The following is a 23,168-nucleotide window of genomic DNA, read 5'->3' as shown; positions in this document are numbered from 1 at the left end:
GTACGTCATTTACTTTTGGTTCACATTCAATTTAAGGGGCATATACATTCCATGCCCGCAAATTTCTCACCCACGCATGGACTTTCGTGTTATTATTCCAACATTTTGCAAGGCCACCTGCAAATACGTCAGGGAACCAACCACAAGTCAACAGGCAAAATATACTAGGAACAAACAATGGATATCAAATACAGAAAATCGGTCCCCTTCTAGGAATAAGTCATGGGCTGTGTCTAAATGAGAGGCCTCAGACACAATTTCAACATTTATAGAAGATACTTTAGATACGATCACGCATACTCTTAAATGAGGTGGACAACCCAATAACCAAAGAGTTGCAAACTAGTCACAAAACAGACAATGATTCGACAATATTACAAAAACCGGCATATGTTAGGGGAGCTCATTCGCTAGCACTAGTCCTTTCTTGCAAAGTGGGAGGGTCTAATTCTTGCAAACCATCGAAGCCTATCCCATAGGATTGATTATACATTGTTGGTTTGATTGGCTAGTGTTTTAGCCAACTTCTGCTTTGCCTTATGCCTTCCTTGCTAGACACCTTTCAAATACATTCTCATAAAATTTCAAATGCAATCTTCTATGCAAAACATATTGATACAGATGATTCACATTTAACACCAGAATACTTAAGTCAATTCCTTCATTACGATTACCATAACTTCCTTTCAACTACAAAAAAAACACAACATATTAACCCTTGCTCTTCTTTGCTATCTCTTGTAAGAACTGGCTCCCTTGTCTCATCCCCTGTTCCATACAATGTTTGTCACTCAAAAAGGGAAGAGGCTAACCTACAGCCACCTTGTTAACTTCTCCTCTGCAATTTTTGCTGCTATGTGGATGCCAATATACATCCCGCAAGAACACCTGCTGGGAGGGGCACCGCAATTACGTTCACCCACCAAACAATAAATCACCCACCAATCACTAACTCATCGAACAAAATGGCCATGGATACCCCCCTAACTTCAATTACAAAGTGGCACAGCTCACATTAGTGGAGATATTAATGTCAATAAGTAAACATTTATCTCATACAATCAATCTCTTTCAAAACACCGCTCCTCTTCTCCGGGACATTTATCTCATACAATCAATCTCTTTCAAAACACCGCTCCTCTTCTCCGGGAGCCTCGATTGAACAGACATAACCAATAAAATGCAATCAAATCAATCATCATACTCTCAAGACAACCATCCATGGGAGCTACATATTACGATGTGATGTTGTGCATGGGAAACACAAACACAGGCCAGAATTTAGGAAGCATTCTTGGAAACAAAGAAACAGAATCGTTCAACAAATATTAAGTCTCCTGCCTCTCCACATGCTTTTGTGTTTAAACACCTATATCTTAAGCAAAAGGCCGCCATTCCATTACCCTTCATCCAATGCACCCCAAAATTACTCCTCAAATGCAATAGGGTTCTTAGAAGCTGGCACACCACAAATCACAAGAGAAGTCTAGAGAATAATTAAGGTAAACAGAAAATTTGAGGCTTGCAACAGCCAGCTTTCTCAGCATTTTGCTTCTTGGACGTATCTCTTGATTACTCCCAATTCTGGCCATCAAGGATGTAAAAGCCGAATTCCAGCAGGAAAAACTACCATTGGTTTTAATTTAATAGAAGTGCTCACATCCAGCCAAGCACATCCTACTTACACACCAGTCTTTTAATATACTTAAGAGACGCTTAAGACTTCAATCTCAAACACAAGCTCAGAATTAGGTTGAATCCCCCACGAAGGAAAACCTCCTGCTCCGTATGCATAATCTGGCGAGCACTGCGACCATCAGACAAACACAAAATAGGTTTAATCTTAGTTGAGTTTACAGAATACCATACCAAATATAAAGGCCCCTCCAAAAAAACACTCACTTAACAAACAGAAAAAGAGCATTTGCCTTCAAAAAAAATTAAAACTCATTACAATATCTACTTGTAAATAATGCTCTCAACCCCATCAACTCATGGTAATTAAAACCATATGAAAAAGCCATGTTGTTAAGGCAAATGTATGCGCGCGCGAACACACAAATACAAACCCACAATGATGGGACTCCCAAAACCAATAGCAAAAAGCATATTTATATACCTAGAAGAATCCAGGATAAGCCCGGATTCATCTCTAAAGGTATAGACTCATGGTACTCATCCAAAACTCAATATATCCATCAGCTCCATCATGCATAGTATTGACTAGATCCCACAGCATCCCCACTAACATCGTCAGGACCCAATTGTGGGTATCGAACTAGCTACTAATGTATGCTCTCACACACCCACACCATACACAAACTAGCATACATCAATACAACGATCTGCGAACTGAATTTCTGTCATAACACTAGAGAAGAGACTGACAGGCATGTGCTGGCTACGCTTATTAGAAACGAGTCTGATAGACGTCTTCTGACATACACGGACACACTCACCCACCCCCAAAATCTGCACATGTGCACACACGTATGCACATGCACACAAAATCGGACAGTATCAATGAGGCCTAGGGCCAGGAAGATAGTATCCCAGAGTCGAGGATAGGCTGAAGATAGCATCCCAAAATCGAGGATAGGCTGGGGCGGTCAGACAACCCAGACGCCAACAGGGTCACAAGAGAGTCGACGGGGACGCGTCCCAATGATGGGGGCTCGTTAAGGACGCATCCCAACGGTCACAAGCAAGCACCGAGACCATATAGTTTAAAATTGGCTTGTTTTAGACTGTTTCTCCTAAGTTCTTGGGGCTCCTTAGCCTAGGGGGTGAGGGCAACATTGTGGCACTCCCCAACCGCTATAAAAGGTAAGACTCCTTGTTAGTTGTCTTAAGCTCACCAATGAGAGTCGCCATGACTATGCTTCACCTCCTCTTGTTGAGTTAATTAACAGAAAGCATAGAAGTCTAGTTGTCTTAAGCTCACCAATGAGAGTCACCATGACTGTGCTTCACCTCCTATTGTTGAGTTAATTAATGGAAAGAATTCGAGGGCTTTGCACCCGAGTATGAAACACGATCAAATGTTCTAGACCATACAGAACAGCCCCATGTTGTTCGTTCTAAAGTGTCAGTTGCAACGGAAGTGTTAAAAGATTTAGCTCGGATCTAGCACTCCGCACAAACACAAGGGACACTTTACTTCACTTGAAAGAACTGAACTGAAGTGAATGAGAGACAGACACAAGAGAGAGAGAAAAGAGATGACACCGAATGTCAGGTCCCAAACCCTCAAGGGCCCCCTTGCTCTGCTGCGAGAGCAAGTACTTTCTTTATTCTTGCACAATGCTGGTACAATGATGCTAAATGCTGAGATGCTGATGGTAATGGGTAGTGATGCTATTGTTACCGGGTACTCGTACTGATGCTACTGATGTTGGGTACTACTGGGTACTGAGGTTCTATGTTGACGAGGATGATGACGACGACAGGTACTGCTGGGTCTATATCGACGACGGTGATGTCGACAACGCCGTGGGTCTATGTCGACGATGGTGATGTCAACGACGAGGTACTGATGGGTCTATGTCGACCACGATGATGTCGGCGACGAGGTACTGATGGGTCTATGTCAATGACGAATGTCGACGATGAGGTACTGATGGGTCTATGTCGACGACGATGATGTCAGCAACAAGGTACTCATGGGTCTATGTCGACGACGATGATGTCGACAACGAGGTTCTTGATGGGCCTATGTCGACCACGAGGTTCTTGATTGGGCTATCTCGAGGACGAGGACTGGTCTATGGCTGAATGCTGAAAACTGTTCCCTCGACTTGGCCGCGATGGAACGACCGACTGCAACGAGGGAAGGGCTGATCTGCTGGGAGTGCTGCGGCGGGAAGCCAGGAAAGGCAAAAAAGCTGGCTTGCTTGGCTGAAAACGCTGATGGAGAAGAAGGTTGAAAACGCTAGGTGCTGGACTGCGATCCCCAAGTCTACAGGTTCCTCTGCTGCTGCTGCCTCTTCTGCTTCCTATTGGCGCCGAAGGGATTTCTTTTATAGTGTCACGTGCGCACTTCACTTGCGCTACGTGGACATGCTTCTGCCATAGTCTAGCATGAGCCTTAACTTAGGACTGAGCCTGGCACTTTGTGAGCCTCTAGCAGGATGTGCATGTCCAGGCCGGTCGCACTTGCATACCCTCTCCACAGAATAGTTAGTTTAGCATGCAGACACTTTTACCTCGTGTGAACCACCCCTTAGCAGGGCATTAAGTGAATTTTACGCATTAATTGAATGGAATCGTGGAGCTCTCAAAACAGCCTGCTCGACCCAGCATTCAACACCTATATAAGTGCCCTTTAGGCGCTTGGAGTAGGCAGAGGAGGCAGCGTTAGCAGAGGACTGCAGCACCAGCAGTTGCAGCCCAGAACTCCAGCGTTTTCAGACCTTTTCTCTGCAGCGTTTCCAGCCAAGTGGAACCAGTGTTTTCAGTAATTAAGACCAGCGTTTCAGCCCTGTTTGGCCAGCGTTTCCAGCAAGGTTGAGCAGCGTTTTGCAGAGTCAGCACAACCCAGCCAACGTGTTGCTTTTCAGCCTCAGCATGACCTCGTCGATGACATCCTCGTCTTCAACATAGTAACCGCATGACCAGTACAACACCGTCGTCGACCTCACCGTCTTCGACATAGAACCTCGTCGCCCACCTTCCCGTCCTCGACATAGAACCACATGACCAGCATGAATAGCATGACCTCGTTGTCGATGTCATTGTCTTCGACATAGACCTCATCGTCGGCCTCACTGTCTTCGACATAGTACCCGCATGATCCGCATGACCCTGTCGTCGCCCTCCTTGTCTTCGACATAGAATCAACACGACCCCGTCGTCGACCTCATCGTCTTCGACCTAGACCTCGTCGTCGACATAGACCATTAGTACTTCTTCGTCGACATCATCGTCCTTGACATAAACAATCACTACCTCAGTACCCCTTCAGTATCTCAGTACTAGTACCTAGCATCAATAGTATCAGTACCCAATAGCATCAGCATCATTGTAGTAGCATTTGTGCAAGATTCGAGTGGTCGTACTTGCTCACAAGGCAGAGTCGGCACGAAGGCTCGTATTCTGCGACAGTAGGAAGGCTATGGTAGGTGTTGACATCACACCAGATCTACATCCGTAGTATCCACCCGTTTGGAGGAATCATCATTAGTTATGCATTCACATGCATCAGAAGCAATCAGCATCAGAAGTACACAGAAGTTCGGCAATTGTGCCTCACCTTCAACGGGGGGGAATGTCACGTGCGCACTTCACTTGCACTACGTGGACATGCTTCTGCCATAGTCTACCATGAGTCTTAGCTTAGGACTAAGGCTGGCACTTTGTGAGCCTCTAGCAAGACGTGCATGTCCAAGCCAGTCGCACTTGCATACTGTCACCAAGAGGTGTATTTTTCATGTTGCCTTCTTTCGGAACCTTTGAAAAGGTGCAAGTGGACATTGCATGGCCAGTGTGAAACGGCTGCGGGGCCGAACGGGTTTCTCACATCGGGGGTCTAAATTGGTCAATCTGGGACTGGTCGGGTCAATTTGCACTGTACTCTGATGAGTATGGAAGCTTGTGTGCACCAAATGGAATTTGGGCCACTCGACAAGTCACTAATAACTTTATAAGTTAGTGGGAACTAGAGTATTAACTCAAAAGGGACAAACTCGACACATGGCGGCTCCAGGTGACTTTGCCACTTCCAGAGGGGGCGCCCAATTTGAGAGAGGAGGCTGATTTTTACACTAAGTGCAACTACAGTTGTGTGTGTGTGTGAGTAGTGGGTGCAGGTCTACGGCTTTACTGGAAAGCTTGCCTTCTCCTCTGTCTCATGTGGCGCGATGATTTGCTCTCGTGCATCTCTCTCTCCCATTTGGCACATATGGTAATGCCCCACTAGTTGGGCTACTCAGATGAATATGTACAATTCTGGGGGTTTATATGCGTTTGCCAAGGCAAGAGCTTTTTGAATAGGAACCGGATTAGCTAATTGCTAACCCCCACAGGTACGCACAGTTCCATCGCGAAAGATTGCAAATGAAGAGTTTTCTCCTGTGAAACTCGTCCAATTCACAGGGGAACTGTCCCATTGCGTGTGGGAGCCATTGGGACACACGTAGGCGTGTTCGCTCCGCTAAAAACGATCGGAAACAGGGAATTACAGCCTGCTGTGTTTTTTTGCAGGTTTAGGGTTTGGCACCTAAACTGCAAGGGAACACGAGGGTAGCCTTGTGAGGGCCTTGGGATGCGTGTACAAGCTTTTGGACACCCAGCAATGAAAAACACAAAATTACAGCACACTGAATTTCTGTGACAGTTCACCAGAAAGTTTCCAAATAGCGAGGGAATCCGCCCTAGACAGATACTTTTGACCTACAGGGGGTTTTGCATTGTTATGCTGCCGAAATCAGGTCGGAAACCTACGTTTCGGACAGCTTTGTGAAAGCTTGTACTAAGTGGTCGGATCGTCTATCTTAAACTGAATAAAGAAATACTGAAAGGGGCACCAGTCTTTGGGGCCTACAAGGTGTCGGTCTCGTGTGCACAATGACATTCTAGTCGTTGGACGCAAGTGTTCGAGTCTCTCTTTCTTTCCCATCAGTACTCTGTGTGTAATTAACAGGTTGTAGATTTGGTACCGCCCTATACTGTGTACAGGTTGGTTATATGGTTCCATCGATGGGATAAGACTATGGCAGAAAGGAGAGACAAGGGTTTTGAAAAGGAAGCGTCCTCTTATAGTGGGCAAGAGGAGCATAGGGTTGTTGACAAAGGGAAGCGACCCATGGAGCCGGAGGATGAGGATCTTATGTTCAAAGCTCGGTTCTTGAAGATCATGGATATCTTCGAGCAAATGGCTCAGAATCCGAAGTTACAGAAGTACTTACATGCTCCTAACGGGATGTCTCTCCCCTATGCAGAGGGGTCTCATGACACTCATGGAAAGGCTCCTGTGGAAGAGCAGCAGCAGGTGGTGAAGACACCCAATGTGTCTACACGTCCAAAGGAACATGAGGTTGTGAATGGTCAAGGCAGTAATGAACAAGCCGTTCGACAGACCATTCCACCGTTTACTTCATAACCTAGTTACTTTGGTGGTGATTCAGTGTTTCAGGCTATGGCTGGACCATCCACAGGTTTACAAGGGTACATACTAGGAAATGTGTTTGGGGCAATGCAACCAGGTGCGGTTAACCCAATGTACGGGAACATAGGTGTTCAACCAGGCTTTCAGGGTGCCTATGGCAATTTTGGGATGCCTGGAACACATTTTGGCATGGCTGGCTTTTCACAACAAAATGCTCAGAATCCGAATAACCCTGGCAAAACACGTGATATGAGTGTTGGAATGCTTAACCGAGAAGTACCACTTCTTAAAGCACCTGTTGATGATAATGTGGTTACTACGAGCCAGCCAAAGGAATACAAGGAAGACGGGGCAGTTGTGAAGTTTGACACTTTTAATGGCACACACGACAAAATGAAGGCCTTGACCTTCATACAGCAATTTGATGCGGCGTATGCAGGGCCAGTGTGACATGAAATGTTTCGTGGTTTCGGTCGTTTCGAGGTTTCGAGGTCTTGAAACGTTTCGTTTCATAGCGTCAAAAACATGAAACAGGTTTCATAAACGACATTAAATTATATATTAATAAAATATGATAAATATGTATACAATGTAGCACACATGACTCTAGACTTTAATGTCCACGAGAGAGAGAGAGAGAGAGAGAGAGAGAGAGAGAGAGAGAGAGAGAGAGAGAGACGTGCTCACTGCTCAGTGCTCACTGCTTAGAAGCGACTTCAAGCGAGCACGATCAAAGAGATATTCAATATTGATGAAAGTTAAAACACAGCCACTAGTTTCATGAATCATAACTGATGCATCATTGATTCATTTAGCAAGTACTTCTATTGAACAAAGTTTTTGGGAAAAAAGCCCCAATTTTAAACGTTTTATAAAAAAGCATGTCCGTTTCATGCGTTTCGGCAAAACGTTTCATAGGTTTCGGGGTTTCGGGGTTTCATCTGCATGAAACGCATTTTTATGTCACACTGATGCAGGTGGAAACTTTATAGAGTCTTCCAAGATAAGCAAGGATGCCACATTTTTGAAGGGTAATGCGTTGAGATGGTGGACCACATTGTTAAATCAGGGCCAAGCACCTACATCATGGGTTCAATTTAAACAGATATTTGCTCCTGCGTAGCTCACAAACACTTTCGAGGTGGTATGATTTGAATGCATCAAATTGTGCAAATCTGGAAGAGTACAATCAAAAATTTTGGGATGCCTTGTTACCCATAAGCTCTTACAGTTTTGTACCATTGACAGAACAAATTGAAAGGTACTGTTGAGGATTGCCAAAGGAAATCAAGGACTACTGTACGAAGACCAATGTCATCAACATTATGCAGTTGATTGAGAATGCGATAGTGGCCAATAACTTGTTGCAAGGTAAATTCAGTGGATTTAAAGCCAGCAACAAGGAGTCCCAGGGCAAGCAATTTTCAGCCAAGGACAATGTCACAACAACTCTCACTGTACCACCTTTCAAGAAGCCTTTCGGAGGACCGAGGCAGTTTAAACCTTCTCCTGGGCAAAGCCAAGGGAAGAAAAGGCACTTTTCTAACAAGCCATTTGAGGAGAGGGAAGCTCTAAGAGAGGCCAAGAAATGCTACATTTGTGAAGAGAAGGGACATTTTGCTAATGAATGCCCGCAGAGGAAGTCACAGGATAAGGATGACAAGTTAGACCATAAAGGGAAGAAGCCAAGCCAAGTGCAGGACTTGTCCCAGATTTGGTTGGTGATCAACCAAACATAGATGCCACGGAACTGTGCAGAGCTTGGGGCAAAGCTAGAAACCAGACATTGCTGGTTTTCTTTGATCCAGGAGCCCATGCAAATTTTATATCACCAGAATTGGTATCAAAGTTGGGCATTCGTGTAGAGGAGATGGGTATGACAAGTGAGGCAGGTTTGGCATGCCCAGGTCATTCAAAGCCTGTTACTCCCATTTTGGGGAAGCTCCGTCTGCACATTCAGAGTTATGTGGATGCGGAAGAATTCCATATTGTGCCACTTGAGGGTTGTGATGTGCTATTGGGTTACCCATGGTGTTATAGGTTGCATGCTACGGTGGATACTTACAACAAAAAAATTACCCTTGTACATAGAGGAAAGACTCATGTCCTTGATGTAAAGCTTAAAGGCGAGTCTGTTACAGTTGTTTCTGCTTCTGCTATTTCATATGTAATAAAGAATCATCTTTCTGCATACTTGATCTTTGCAAAAGAAGTACCTGAAGTTGTATCTAATTTGTCTACTTCAGATAAAGACAGGTCAATTTTTTAAAGTGGTTTTGGTGATTTTTTTTCGGACTCTTTGCGAGGAGAGTTACCTCCTGAGAGACCTGAGGATCATACCATAGATCTTGTGCCAGGTTCTAGTCCACCGAATAGACCACCATACAGGGTTAGTGCAGCCCAACAGAAAGAGATTATGAGTTAGGTCAACGAGCTTTTAGAAAAGGGGCTGATTCAGCCCAGTTCATCCCCTTTTTGTTCACCTGTACTCCTAGTGCAGAAGAAGGATGGTTCATGGCGCATGTGCATTGACTATCGTGCCTTGAATAAAAATACCATCAAGAACAAGTTCCCCATACCTAGGATAGATGACATTCTTGATCGGCTTGAGGGAGCGTCATTGTTTACAAGGATAGACCTAAAGAGTGGGTACCACCAGATACGCTAATTAGGCCAGAAGATGTTCATAAGACTACGTTCATGACAACATTTTGTCTCTATGAGTTTCTTATCATGCCATTTGGTCTCACAAATGCTCCTGCCACATTTAATAGAATGATGGACAAAATTTTTAGACAACATAGAAACTTCATGCGTACTTTCTTTGATGACGTGATTGTCTACTCAAAGTTTGAAGAGGAGCATAGACACCACTTGACCGCAGTTTTCAATGAGCTACGCAAGAACATGCTACTCATTGATGCGAAAAAGAGTGAATTCTTTTTGGAAGAGATTCACTTCCTTGGGCACATTGTTTCAAAGGATGGGGTAACATGGATCCCACCAAAGTGGAAGCAATTAGGTCATGACCAGACTTGAAGTTTGTACATGACATTCGAAGCTTTCTAGGCTTATGTTCCTACTATAGGAGGTTCATCCGAAATTTTGCTGAGATTGCTTCTCCACTCCATGCACTGCAAGGAAAAGGAGTTACTTTTAAGTGGACAGCCAAGGAAATTTTAGCCTTCAAACACTTGTAAGAGAAGCTGACTTCAGATCCGGTAATCATTTTGCCAGATCTTTCGAAACCTTTTGTGGTTCAGTGTGATGCATGTGGCCATAGTCTTGGTGCAGTTCTAATGCAGAATGGCCGAGTAGTCACATATGAGAGCAGAATTCTTTTGAAGACCGAAAGGAACTTGCAAGTTTATGAGAAAGAATTGCTGGCAATAATTCATGCTCTCACTAGTTGGAAACACTATCTGCTAGGGGCTGATTTTGTTGTCCAAACACATCATCAAACCTTGCGATATTTTCTCACACAAACGAAGTTGTCAGAGAAACACATGCGATGGGCAAACATCTTGTCAATGTTCCATTTCCAGATTGTGCATGTGCAAGAGAAAAAGAACGTGGTGGCTGACGTGTTGTCACGAAAGCCCCAAATTTCAGCAGTGTCAATTCCATACCATTGTGAACTAGATGAAATGAAGACACGATATGCTGAAGATTCAGATTTTGCAAGGATCTATGATCAGCTTGTTGATGGGCAACATCATGAGCACTATATGCTTAAGAATGACTTTCTCATGATGCATGGAAAGTTATGCGTTACGAAATAGTTACGGCCAAAGGTTTTGATGGAAAGTCATGCTCCACCTTATGCTGGGCACCGTGGAATTGATGCGACCATGAAAGGGGTTGAGGCATTCTTCTATTGGCCAGCGTTGCGTCAAGATGTTGACACATTTGTATGATCATGCTTAGTTTGCCAAAAAGTCAAATTGGACAGGCAAAAGCAACTGGGATTGTTACAAGCCATGCCGATCCTTGATAGGCCATGGGAAAGCATAGGAATGGACTTTATCTTTGATCTTCCAAGGACGCAAACAGGCAATGATGGGATTTGGACTATCATTTGTAGATTCAATAAACAGGCCCATTTCATTCTTGTTAGGAAGAAGATAAAGCCAAAACACATGGTCAAGATATTCATGAGTAATATCTGTAAGTATCACGGGATGCCTCAGTCAACTGTCAGTGACAGGGATCCACGCATGACGAGTCTTTTCTGGAAGGCATTGTTTGAGAATATGGGCACTACGCTAAAGTTCTCATCTTCGTTTCATCCGCAAACTGATGGACAGTCAGAAGAGGCAAATTCTACTTTCCTTGGTCTGCTCAAATGCTATGTGTTAGAGCACAAGGCAACTTGGGAACACCAGCTCCCATTGGTTGAATATGCTTATAATAAAATTGTGCATACGTCAACAGGTAAAGCACCATTTGAGATAGTGGAAGGAGGGAAGAAAGTCCCGCCCATTTTGCAGACTAAGGACAAGATATTTGAGGCAGACAAGTATGTGCAAGATATGGATGAAACATACAGGAAGATAAAGATTGCTCTTGAGAAGACTCAGGCTAAGCAAAAGAAAGTTGCTTATCTTCACCGTCGTGAACTTGTATTTTCACTTGGTGATTGGGTGCTTTTGCACTTTGAAAAGGCCAGGTTAAGGAAAAGGAAAGGCAAGGAACGTTTGTTTCCTAAGCTCAATATGCAATATTATGGTCCTTTTCAGATTTCAGAAACGATCAGCGATGTAGCTTATAGGTTGAAGCTCCCAAAAGGCTGGAAAATACATAAAGCTTTTCATGTAAGCCTTCTAAGACCCTTTGTTGGTGATGTGCCAGAGAATATGCCTGGTGAGGAACAGCCCGAAGTGGAAGAATTGGATGAGATTCTTGTTCCTGAACAGATATTGGCACATAGGACAGGAAGGTTAGAAGAAAGGTTGCAAGACGCTACTTGGTGAAGTTTAAGAACTATCCATCGTTGGATGCTAAATGGATGGAAGAGTCTGAATTGATTGATTCACCTCAACTATTGCAACTATATCTTGAAGCCTTTCAAATGGAACCCACATTGACTTGATGTAGCTCTATGGTGCAATGTGAGAGCATGGTTCATGATGCTCAAAAGAGTAGTTAAGCAATTGTATCTACTCTTTCCATATAGAATTTGGCTAGAAAAGTTTGTGCTTGAGAGTATGCCAGAAGACTTCTATGCTTGATATATGTGTGGTAGCCGGGTTGGTGGGATTGTTTAATCCTCCAACACTACATTTCCGGAAGCGTGTGTATCTTGGATTCCCATCATAGAATATATGTGTTATCAGGAGATAACAGCATGTATTATTAGCATGCAAGCGAGGTCGCTTGCAGTATTTTAAGGGTGGGGTGTGTCACCAGGCGGTGCATTTTTCAAGTTGCCTTCTTTAAATACGTACTACGTATTTTTATTTCTTTTATTTTTACTTGTTTCCCCCGGAACCTTTGAAAAGGTGCAAGTGGACATCGCATGGCCAGTGTGAAACGGATGCGGCCGAACGGGTTTCTCACATCAGGAGTCTAGGTCGGTCATTTTGGGATTGGTCGGGCCAATTAGCACTGAATTCTAATGAGTACGGAAGCTTGTGTACGCCATATGGAATTTGGGCCACTCGGCAAGTCACTAATAACTTTATAAGTTAGTGGAACTAGAGTATTAACTCAAAAGAGGCAAAATGGACACATAGCGGCTCCAGGTGACTTTGCCACTTCTAGCATGAAGAGGGGGCGCCCAATTTGAGAGAGGAGGCTGATTTTTACACTAAGTGCACCTACAGTGTGTGTGTGAGTAGTGGGTGCAGGTCCACAGCTTTAATGAAAAGCTTGCTTTCTCCTCTGTCTCATGTAGCGCGATGATTTGCTCTCGTGCATCTCTCTCTCCCATTTGGCACATATGGTAATCCCCACTAGTTGGGCTACTAAGATGAATATGTACAGTTCTCGAGGTTTATGCGCGTTTGCCAAGGCAAGAGCCTTCTGAACAGGAACCGGATTAACTAATTGCTAACCCCCCACAGGTATGCACAGTTCCATCACAAAAGATTGCGAGTTTGGAGAATTTTCTCGCGTGAAAACTCGTCCAATTCATAGGGGAACTGTCCCATTGCGTGCGGGAGCCCTGGGACATGCGTAGGTGTGTTCGCTCCGCTAAAGCCGATCCGAAACAGGGAATTACAGACTGCCGTATTTTTCTGCAGGTTTAGGGTTTCGCACCTAAACTACAAGGGAACACCAAGGGAGCCTTGTGAGGGCCTTACAATGGGTGTAGAGGCTTTTGAGCACCCGGCAGTGAAAAACAGAGAATTACAGCACGCTGAATTTCTGTGACAGCTCACCAGAAAGCTTCCAGATAGCGAGGGAATCCGCCCTAGACAAGTACTTTTGACCTACAAGGGTTTTCGCACCGTTATGCTACCGAAATCAGGTCGGAAACACGTGTTTTCAGACCTTGCCAGGTTTGGACAGCTTTGTGAAAGCTTGTACTGAGTGGTCGGATCGTCTACCTTAAACCGAATAAAGAAATACCGAAAGGAGCACCAGTCTTTGGGGCCTACAGTGTGTCGGTCTCGTGTGCGCAGTGACATTCTAGTTGCTGGACGCAAGTGTTGAGTCTCTCTTTCTTTCCCATCGGTACTCTATGTGTAATTAACATGTTGTAGATTTGGTACCGCCCTATACTGTGTACAGACCGGTTATACATACCCTCTCTTGCACAGGAAGGATAGTTTAGCATGCAGGCACTTTTACCACGTGTGAACCACCCCTTAGCAGGGCATCAAGTGAATTTTCAGCATTTATTGAGTGGAATCATGGAGTTCTCAGAACAGCTTGCTCGACCCAGCATTCAACAACTATATAAGTGCCCTTTGGACGCTTGGAGTAGGCAGAGGAGGCAGCGTTAGCAGAGGCCTGCAGCGCCAGCAGTTGCAGCCCAGAACTCCAGCGTTTTCAGCCCTTTTCTCCGCAGTGTTTCCAGCCAAGTGGAACCAGCGTTTTCAGCAATTAAGACCAGCGTTTCAGCCTTGTTTGGCCACCCTTTCCAGCAAGGTTGAGCAGCGTTTTGCAAAGTCAGCGTGACCTCGTTGATGACATCCTCGTCTTCGACATAGTACCAGCATGACCAGTACGACACCATCGTTGACCTCACCGTCTTCGACATAGAACCTTGTCGCCGACCTTCCCGTCCTCGACATAGAACCACATGACCAACATTAATAGCATGACCCCGTCGTCGACATCATCGTCTTCGACATAGACCTCGTCGTCGGCCTCACCGTCTTCAACATAGTACCCGCATGATCCGCATGACCCCGTCTTCGACATAGAACCAACACGACCCCGTCGTCGACCTCCCCGTCTTCGACATAGTACCCGTACCCAGCATGAATAGCATGACCCCGTCGTCGACGTCATCCTCTTCGACCTAGACCTCATCCTCGACATCATCGTCCTCGACATAGACCATCAATACCTCAGTACCCCTTCAGTATCTCAGTACCAATACCTAGCATCAATAGTATCAGTACCCATTAGCATCAGTATCATTATAGTAGCATTTGTGCAAGAATAAAGAAAGTACTTACTCTGGCAACAGAGCAAGGGGGCCCTTGAGGTTGGGACCCGACGTCCCTGTGTCGTCTCTTTTCTCTCTCTCCCGTCTCTCCCTTTCTTTCAGTTCAGTTCAGTTCTTTCAAGTGAAGTAAAGTGTCCCTTGTGTTTGTGCGGAGTACTAGATCCGAGCTAAATCCATAAACACTACCGTTGCACCTGAGATGTAGGTCCTTTAGCCATTTGCCCTACCTACATTCCAACAAGGGTAAATGAAAAGTCACTTATTAACAAAATGGCTTAAGAGGCGGTTCACACACGATAAAATTCCTATATACTGAATATTATATTGTGCAAGAGAGGGTATGCAACTATGACCAGTCTGAGCATGCACGTCCTGCTAGAGGCTCACAAAGTGCTAGGATAGGTCCTAACCTAAGACTCATGCTACACTGTAGCAGAAGCATGTCCACGTAGCGCAAGTGAAGTGCGCACGTGATATCCCCCCCTGTTACAGGTGAGACACAACTACGAACTTCTATCGTTGGATGCTTTTCTGTACTTTTGATGTTGATTGCTTCTGATGCTTGTGGATGCATCGACCGATGAAAACTCCTCCAAACTATGCATACTGCGAATGTAGCTTTGGTGCGATGTAAACATAGACCACACGAGTTGCTACGCCGTCTTACTATTGTCGCAAAATGCCATCCTTGGAGCTGACTCTCCCTTGGCAGCAAGTACGACCACTCGAATAGTCCTATCGTGAAAACATTGCAGGTGAAGCTGAAAGGTAAGGGTGCTCGGAGGTAATTTCAATGGTTGCTTGTCGACAGAAGTGGATGCACGCTACATGCAAATGCGAATGCGAATGCAAATGCAGAAGAGAGTCAGGGATCCTATCTCCAACTCCTTCCATATCGATACAAGGCAAGAAGATCTTGGTACTCAAGATCTAGGTTGTCGTGTATCCGATGTCGATCTTCGTTCAAAGACATGAAGACGGGAGCTAGTCCAGGATGCTTGATATTGAGGGTATTGAGAGGCTAATAAGTCCGAGGTAGGGACGTGAAACTTCTATAAGGGGGGAAAAAACTCAGAGGTTTTCTTTGGGTTCTTGGTTCTGATGGGGTTCTTTGGGTTCTTGGTGTCTTTGGGTACTTGGGAGTTCTTCCCTGAGTTCACAAAGCCGAAGCACGCACAAAGCTTTAATACCAATGTCAGATGCAGCGGAAGTGTTTAAGAATTTAGCTCGGATCTAGTACTCCGCACAAACACAAGGGACACTTTACTTCACTTGAAAGAACTGAACTGAAGTGAATGTGAGAGAGAGACACAAGAGAGAGAGACACAAGAGAGAGAGAAAAGAGACGACACTGAATGTCAGGTCCCAAACCCTCAAGGACCCCCTTGCTCTGTTGTCGGCGCAAGTACTTTCTTTATTCTTGCACAATGCTGGTACAATGATGCTAAATGATGAGATGCTGATGCTAATGGGTATTGATGCTATTGATGCCGGGTAGTACTGGATACTAAGGTACTGAGAGGTTCTATGTCAGCGACCATGATGACAATGACAGGTACTGCTAGGTCTATGTCAACGACGGTGATGTGGACGACGAGGCACTGATGGGTCTATGTCGACGACGGTGATGTCGACAACGAGGTGCTAATGGGTCTATGTCGACGACGATGATGTCAGCGACGAGGTAATGATGGGTCTATGTCGATGACAATGATGTCGACGACGAGGTGCTGATGGGTCTATGTCGACGACGAGATTCTTGATGGGTCTATGTCAACGACAATGACGACGACGACGACGGCAGGTCTATGGCTGAAGATGGGCACCACGTGCCAATAGAAAAGAACAGACTGAACAGATTTTAGCACTTTAATAACAATTGAACTGAAAGAGAGAGACGACACGCGACACGGAGTGGCGGAATTCCACCCCAGAGAGTATTGGCCCCAAACCTTGGCGTCCCTTTTGGTATTTCTTTTCATTACTTGAACTCCGTACAATGCCGGTACTCGCGCTCTGCACCTAATCACTAAAGTGTGCCAGAGAATGAGCCCTCTGCACTTATTTAAAGGCCCTTGGCTTTGAAAAGCAGTTATATGAAAAGCAGTCAAACTCAAAAGCAACCGGTCCCAAAAGCTGGCGCTGAAAATTCAGCTAGTGTAAATCACGGAAATCTGTACAAGCTGCCATGTCATCACTGTTAGCGTGAAACGCGGAAATCCGTGAAGTTTGCCACGTCAGCAATCTAGTGCAAATCCGGGTTTTCCGTACAACGTGAATTCCGTGAATCCGTACAGCTGCCAGGTCATCTCCTTCTATTGCTTATGCTTCTTAGGGTTTAGGCCCCTCGGTTGGTAGCTCCGTTCTTCAATGACTTGACACGTCAACAGTTTGTGACAGGCTAGGTCCTAAGCTAAGACTCATGCTAGACTGTAGCAGAAGCATGTCCACGCAATGCAAGTGAAGTGCGCATGTGACACAAAGTTTTTGAAATAGCTCACAAAGTTGGATCAATTTATTGGATTAAGTCTGCTCTAGATATTGTGGAGGGAGAAAGAGTGTTGTGATATATTTTACAAAACCATCACATTCAGAAGTCAATGGGGGAAGTCCATCTAGCACACATTCTTCCTCACGAGCTATGGTACTCACTCCTTTTTCAGCTTGCTATGACACTCACTCCTTTTAATATCCATCTACTTTTAAAGCCATGAAATGGCGGAGCTTTACAAACTCATTGCTATTTAAGTCATTCACCCGCTTTCTTTAGAGCCCTTGATAATGGAAAAGTTTCTAGTACCGGCCATTGTAGAGTTCTACAACGATTCTATTAGACCGTTTTCACCTCTCCAAATGAGGATTCAATCTAGTAAGTATTATGGCAAAGTGGAAGGTATGGTGCTTTATTCACGGTCTTGCATCAAACTAATGGTTGCTTCTTTATGATACCTTAGATGATAATTTTAAAGCCCTTGCATCCATGAATCTGCTTTAACGCAGGGCTGAAAATACGCTGGCTGATTTTGAAGCTTTTGGCTCATTGCTTTATTTTTACAAGCTTTTTAAGCTTACTGCTTTTGGGGCTCTACTTTTGGGCATCCCTTGTAATCTATAAATTAGTGGGCAAAGCCCTCACTTCTCATAGCATCTGGACGCAGAGTCTAAGAGTGAGAACCCTCCCACTCTCTTGTACTTTGAACACAAATTAATACAAAAGAAATACCGAAAGGGACGCCAGTCTTTGGGGCCAACATCTCTAGGCACGGAACTCCGCCAGGCCATGTCAATCAAGTGTGAATTGTGAATTGTTTTGAAGTGAATCTCTGCTCTGTCGCGGTAGAATCTTGACTTGGAGTGTCCAAGTTTGTTACAAAGGGAGCTTTATGAAGTCTTGAATAAACAGTTAGAGGGCATGAGAGCCATAACATAAGTTTTAACATTTTCTAGATAGTAACATATCTGTTTGGTTTTTTGGGAAAAAAATTAAGTAAACTCGGTGAATTCTCGTGTGTGTGAAACAGCAAGGTCCAGATGGTGGATAAACTGTCTCGAGCAACACTCCTTGTCTACCTCAATGACATGGCAGCATTTATGGAGGCAGAACATTGGTTTTCCAATTTTTCACCCACCAACCACATATGAGACGAATAACAATATCATATATTGTAGCACGGCAGTTCACAAAGCCTTGTTAGAAAGCGTGACATCTTCCAGTTTCAAATTTTTGGAAGTGAATCGTGATGGCCGTGTTAGAAAGTATGGCATCTGCCATTTTCGGAGTTTTGGGAGTGACTCGTGATGCCTATGTCCATGTTTCAAAGAAGCAGACGGGCCTAGGGGAAGTTTGATTTCAAGTCCCACAAGATAAGCTTTGTTGGCTACAACACTCTCTTCAAAATATATCGTCTTTGGGACCTAGAGCGAAAAGATATCATTGTGAATTATCATGAGATTGTTTTTGGACAAGCATGTTCCTTTAGAGAGGGCTTCAGTTCCTAAAACTATGCTTTACCCCCGGCCTTGCCTTTACTCAGAGAGCTTGTTGGTGACTCCTCCCTTGCAAATGAACCTCCTCCAAGGCTCCTATTCCACCCATTCCGAGAAATGGCTTCAAGGTTGGGTCTGATAGTTGTACTTTCGAATCAATATATACTCGGGTACATATTGTACATACTTATTGATCTTTTCCGTATATCTCTGTTAAGTACGATATCCGTTGTCATGACAGGATCTTTGGATCACACATATAAGAGCCCACAACGACCTTAACACTAAAAGAGAGATAAAAAGACACAAGAGCAAGGTAAAATGAAAGAGAAAACACCCCCATACTAATTTCCCCGCACTCACACATTTGACGCTAATTCATGATGACATGGTGTTTGCTCATGGAAAAACATGTTTGGGTTGGATTAAGGATTGAGTGGCTGGAAATAGTGTATATTTCCTTTGGTCCTTTCATTTCGATGTTATCAATGTTACTTGACATAGAAAGATCTAGTTGTACTTTACGTACTCTTCCTTCGAGAGCGTACCATACTGCGTATCATACTGCACAGTATCGTACATATCGTACGCATGGACCAATCTTGAATGACTTGTAAAATCATGGTGATGGTACAATTGATGGTGGTTCATACTTCCGTGTTGATGAGGATGAGCATGTTCTTAATGTCCCCACAAGTGGCAAACTTGTCGTATTACCAAGGTCGTTTATCATCCACCAAGACTTAAGTTCCATGCGCAACATACTCGTCAACCAATATTTATTATACTATTACATGTTGTTTATTTAACCTTCTATACTACTTCTTTATGAGGTTTAAATTTTCTTGAGGGGTGAGCATTGCCACGTGTCGTCAACTTGGAGCTTTTTCTAGCTTGAGCGAACGTGTGCGCATCTTGCAGGGTGCAATCCCCCCCCCCCCCCCCCTTTTCCCTGCTCGCATTATTTCGTCACCCCCAACCCCCGTGCTTGAATATCACGCGACAGATTCAATGTTTTCCCTTTGTGTGTGTGTGTGTGTGTGTGTGTGTGTGTGTGTGTGTGTGAGAGAGAGAGAGAGAGAGAGAGAGAGAGAGAGAGAACGCATGCTTTGGGAAAATCGAGATTTTGTGTGAGAGAGACGGTTTGTATGCGCATTTCGAACGCCTCTCTGCATTGCAAGTAGGTGGGTTCATGAGGGGAGTTGTTGTGTGTGTTATAAGCTGTGTAGGCAACTGCTGGAGTGCAACTAGGCTGCCATAGTCTCTCTCTCTCTCTCTCTCTCTCTCTCTCTCTCTCTCTCTCTCTCTCTCTCTCTCTCTCTCTCTCTCTCTCTCTCTCTCTCTCTCTCTCTCTCTCTCTCTCTCTCTCTCTCTCTCTCTCTCTCTCTCTCTCTCTCTTTTTTTGTAAAAATCAGGGCTGTATATTACGGAGTACAAGATAATCCCCAGCAGATGCCAAAATAGCCTATCACGTGGGGTGTACAAGCTGAATGTAAGGTTGAGAGCCACAATAGTGACAACTCGACTAGAACAATCTCATGGTGGTCTGTATGATGAGTGGAGGAGAAACCACTGAGGAGGTGCATAATGCCATGTAATCTGTCCACCTGTAAGTGTGAAGAAGAGTGGAGATCGCGCCCAACGGCGAAGGAAGTCAAATCGACGAGCCTCGGCTGCTCTAGATGTACCTGAGGAAGAATCCCACTGCCAAATGAGGGTGTGAATGATGTCCAGCCAAATGGCAGTGAGGGTATCTGGAAGGAGCTGGGGAGCTGCACTGAGAATATGAAGACAACGAGCTCTCCAAACATTCCAGAGTGCAATGCTAGTGATGACTGAGAAGATTTCATCACGTGTCTGAGGATCCCCTTGCCAAGCAATCTGTGGTAACATAGCCAAAGTCCCTCGTCGGTAACCAGTCATGGTAAGCATAAGAGCTGGATCTGTGTCTGAGCCCTCGTAGAAAAGATGCGGTCCGGGCATCGGCATCAACCAGGAGTCAGATCCCAAGTGAGAAATCCATGCTGAACACCAGCTCTGCTAAGTAAAAAGCAAACTGCTAGCCATACTGCATGAGAAGACGAGCATGACCAAAGGCAGTGTGCAGGTGACTCTGGTAGGCACAAAGAACAGCGAGTACATAACGGATCATGACCCATAGAAGCTAACCAAGTCCCAACTGGAAGTCCGGCATGTGCAGTCATCCACAGGAAAAAGGAAATACGACGAGCCACATGTAAATCCCAGATGGCTGACCAAAACTGCTGTAGATAGGCATGGGAGAGACCTGAATGTAACCAGAAACGCATACGAGTGGGCTGCTCTGGGTGTTGTCTCATCAATGCAAATCTTCCAATTTTGACTGTGTACTCAAAGAATGATACATGTGCGCCGGTGGGGTTAGAGTGAGGCCAATGCCACTTTTCTGGGTCCCAATAAAGCTGAGATAGGGCACGACCCTCCCACCCCCAAAGCCTCCAAAGTGCAACATCAGCGGAAGCGAAACGGGGGTCAACACAACGACGCTTCCCGCGGGTGCCAACTACTCGTATGGCCTCCCATCGAGCGCCGGGGTAGACAAGGCGCGGAGAGGTAGTAGCATATGTCAGCCTAGCATGCATCCCCGAAGCGTAGTCAGTATCAACTGTGAACAGCATGGTGTCGAAACGAACTAATAAGAGAGTGCTCTGAGTATAGAGGCCTTCCCAACCACAATGTGGAGGCATCTGAACTGTGCCTCGCATGACTGCGTCCCAGAGTGAAGGAATGGCAGAGCCAATCTCAAGCAGTCTGTCTGTTACCCCGCGACCAATGTCATAATGTTCTGCCACAAAATCTGCATCCAGAATACGTGTCTCATGAAATAGCCGCATAGAGTCAGCAGGGCCAGTGTCCCAAGCAGCCCAATCAATGTGAGTCCTCTCTCCAAGCTGACGGGGTGGATTAACCGAAGAATCAAGAACTGCATCATTCCAAATGAGAGGCTGGCGCTCAATCTCCTCACGGCATGAGGGAGGTGAGCGTTTGATAGCTCGTCGCATGGATACCCAAATCTGAAGGAGCGATCGGATGAAGGGTGAGAGAGTGCTGGTACACAAGGGGGCATCAGTAAAGAGAAAACGATACCCTGTTTGCCAAGTATGGCCATCTCTAGTGTCGTGGCGCGGAGTCGCTGTGGAAAGAGCAGCCTGAAGAAGCATCTTCCAAGGTTCTTGGCCGGGAAAAAGACCCCGAACAATAAGCTTGGTAAGAAGGACGCGGCTCTGTAATTCTGGATCGATAATGCCAAGGCCACCCTCTGATCTAGGACGAATAATCGTGGACCAGCGAACTCGAGCACGAGTATCAGTAGTCCCATCTGTGCCACTCCATAAAAAGTTCCGCACGAGTCTGCGGAGCTGAGCTATCACTCCAGAATGTAGCATCCAACAGGAGGCCATATACCATACTGTAGCCAGAATGACCTGGTTGGCAACCAATGCACAGCCAGCCAACGACAGATGACGTGAAGACCAATGACAAAGCTTACTGCGAATAGACTGCAGTACGGGTGCAAACTGCTGCTATGAGGAAACGTCAAATCCAACCTGGAAGCCCAAATATCTGCATGTCTGACCTGGCTGTAGCCATGTGAAACCATCAGTTACCCCCCAAGTAGGTATGTCATCACTGCCAACCAATAACCCATAGGATTTATGCCAGTTAATGCGTGCACCACTGACAATGCAAAAAACCTCCAGGGCTCCCCGCGTGGCATCAAGAGCTGCTAGCAAATAGCGCAACATCAGCATAGTGTCATCAGCAAACTCCTGATCGATAAGGTCCGGAGCTGAAGGTACTGGCATGGTCAAGCCACGAAATGCATGACTCTGAGCACGAAGAAAGTCGGACATAGTCTCTCCCACAAACAGATACAGATATGCTGCTAAAGGGCATTCCTGACGGACAGATCGAGAGAGCTCAAAACTGCGACTGACACGACCACCAATAGTAATAGCACTGCTGGCAGTCCTGAAGAGAGCGGAAATGCCTGAGATCCATCTCGAAGGGAAACCCATCCTGGCTAATGATCCTTCGAGAAACTCCCACTCAACACGATCGTATGCTTTCTCGAAGTCAAGGATGAAGAAAGCGAGAGGTTCAGAAGATGATCTGGCCCACTCTACTGCCTCATAAAAGTGAAGATATTATCTAGTATGCATCGATCCATGACAAAGCCCGTCTGAGAAGTGTGAATAATATCTGGTAAGAACGGGCGCAAGCGATGGCTGATAAGTAACGCTAATATCTTATAGACCAAAGGGAGTAGGGTAATAGGTCTCTCTCTCTCTCTCTCTCTCTCTCTCTCTCTCTCTCTCTCTCTCTCTCTCTCTCTCTCTCTCTCTCTCTCTCTCTCTCTCTCTCTCACAGGCCTTAGCATCCACAAATGCAAAGAGTAATACCAACATGTTGTTA

General features: G+C 45.2%; 1 protein-coding gene across 1 annotated transcript in view; it reads right to left on the bottom strand.

The window, feature by feature from the left end:
- Positions 1 to 1,471: 1,471 nt before the first annotated feature.
- Positions 1,472 to 23,168, bottom strand: part of FKBP12 (FK506-binding protein 12) — a 71,358-nt gene continuing 49,661 nt past the window's right edge. The window contains exon 5 of the mRNA XM_086514639.1: positions 1,472 to 1,807. Within this exon, the coding sequence (XP_086370765.1) occupies positions 1,706 to 1,807 (102 nt within the window). The 3' untranslated portion in view covers positions 1,472 to 1,705. The remainder of the gene's footprint in view (positions 1,808 to 23,168) is intronic.

This window comes from Adiantum capillus-veneris, chromosome 6 (genome assembly GCF_014529385.1).
Source record: "Adiantum capillus-veneris isolate H3 chromosome 6, ASM1452938v2, whole genome shotgun sequence".
Classification (NCBI taxonomy): Eukaryota; Viridiplantae; Streptophyta; class Polypodiopsida; order Polypodiales; family Pteridaceae; genus Adiantum; species Adiantum capillus-veneris.
The sequence above is the reverse complement of the archived record's forward strand: the minus strand, read 5'-3'. Positions and strand labels throughout refer to the sequence as shown.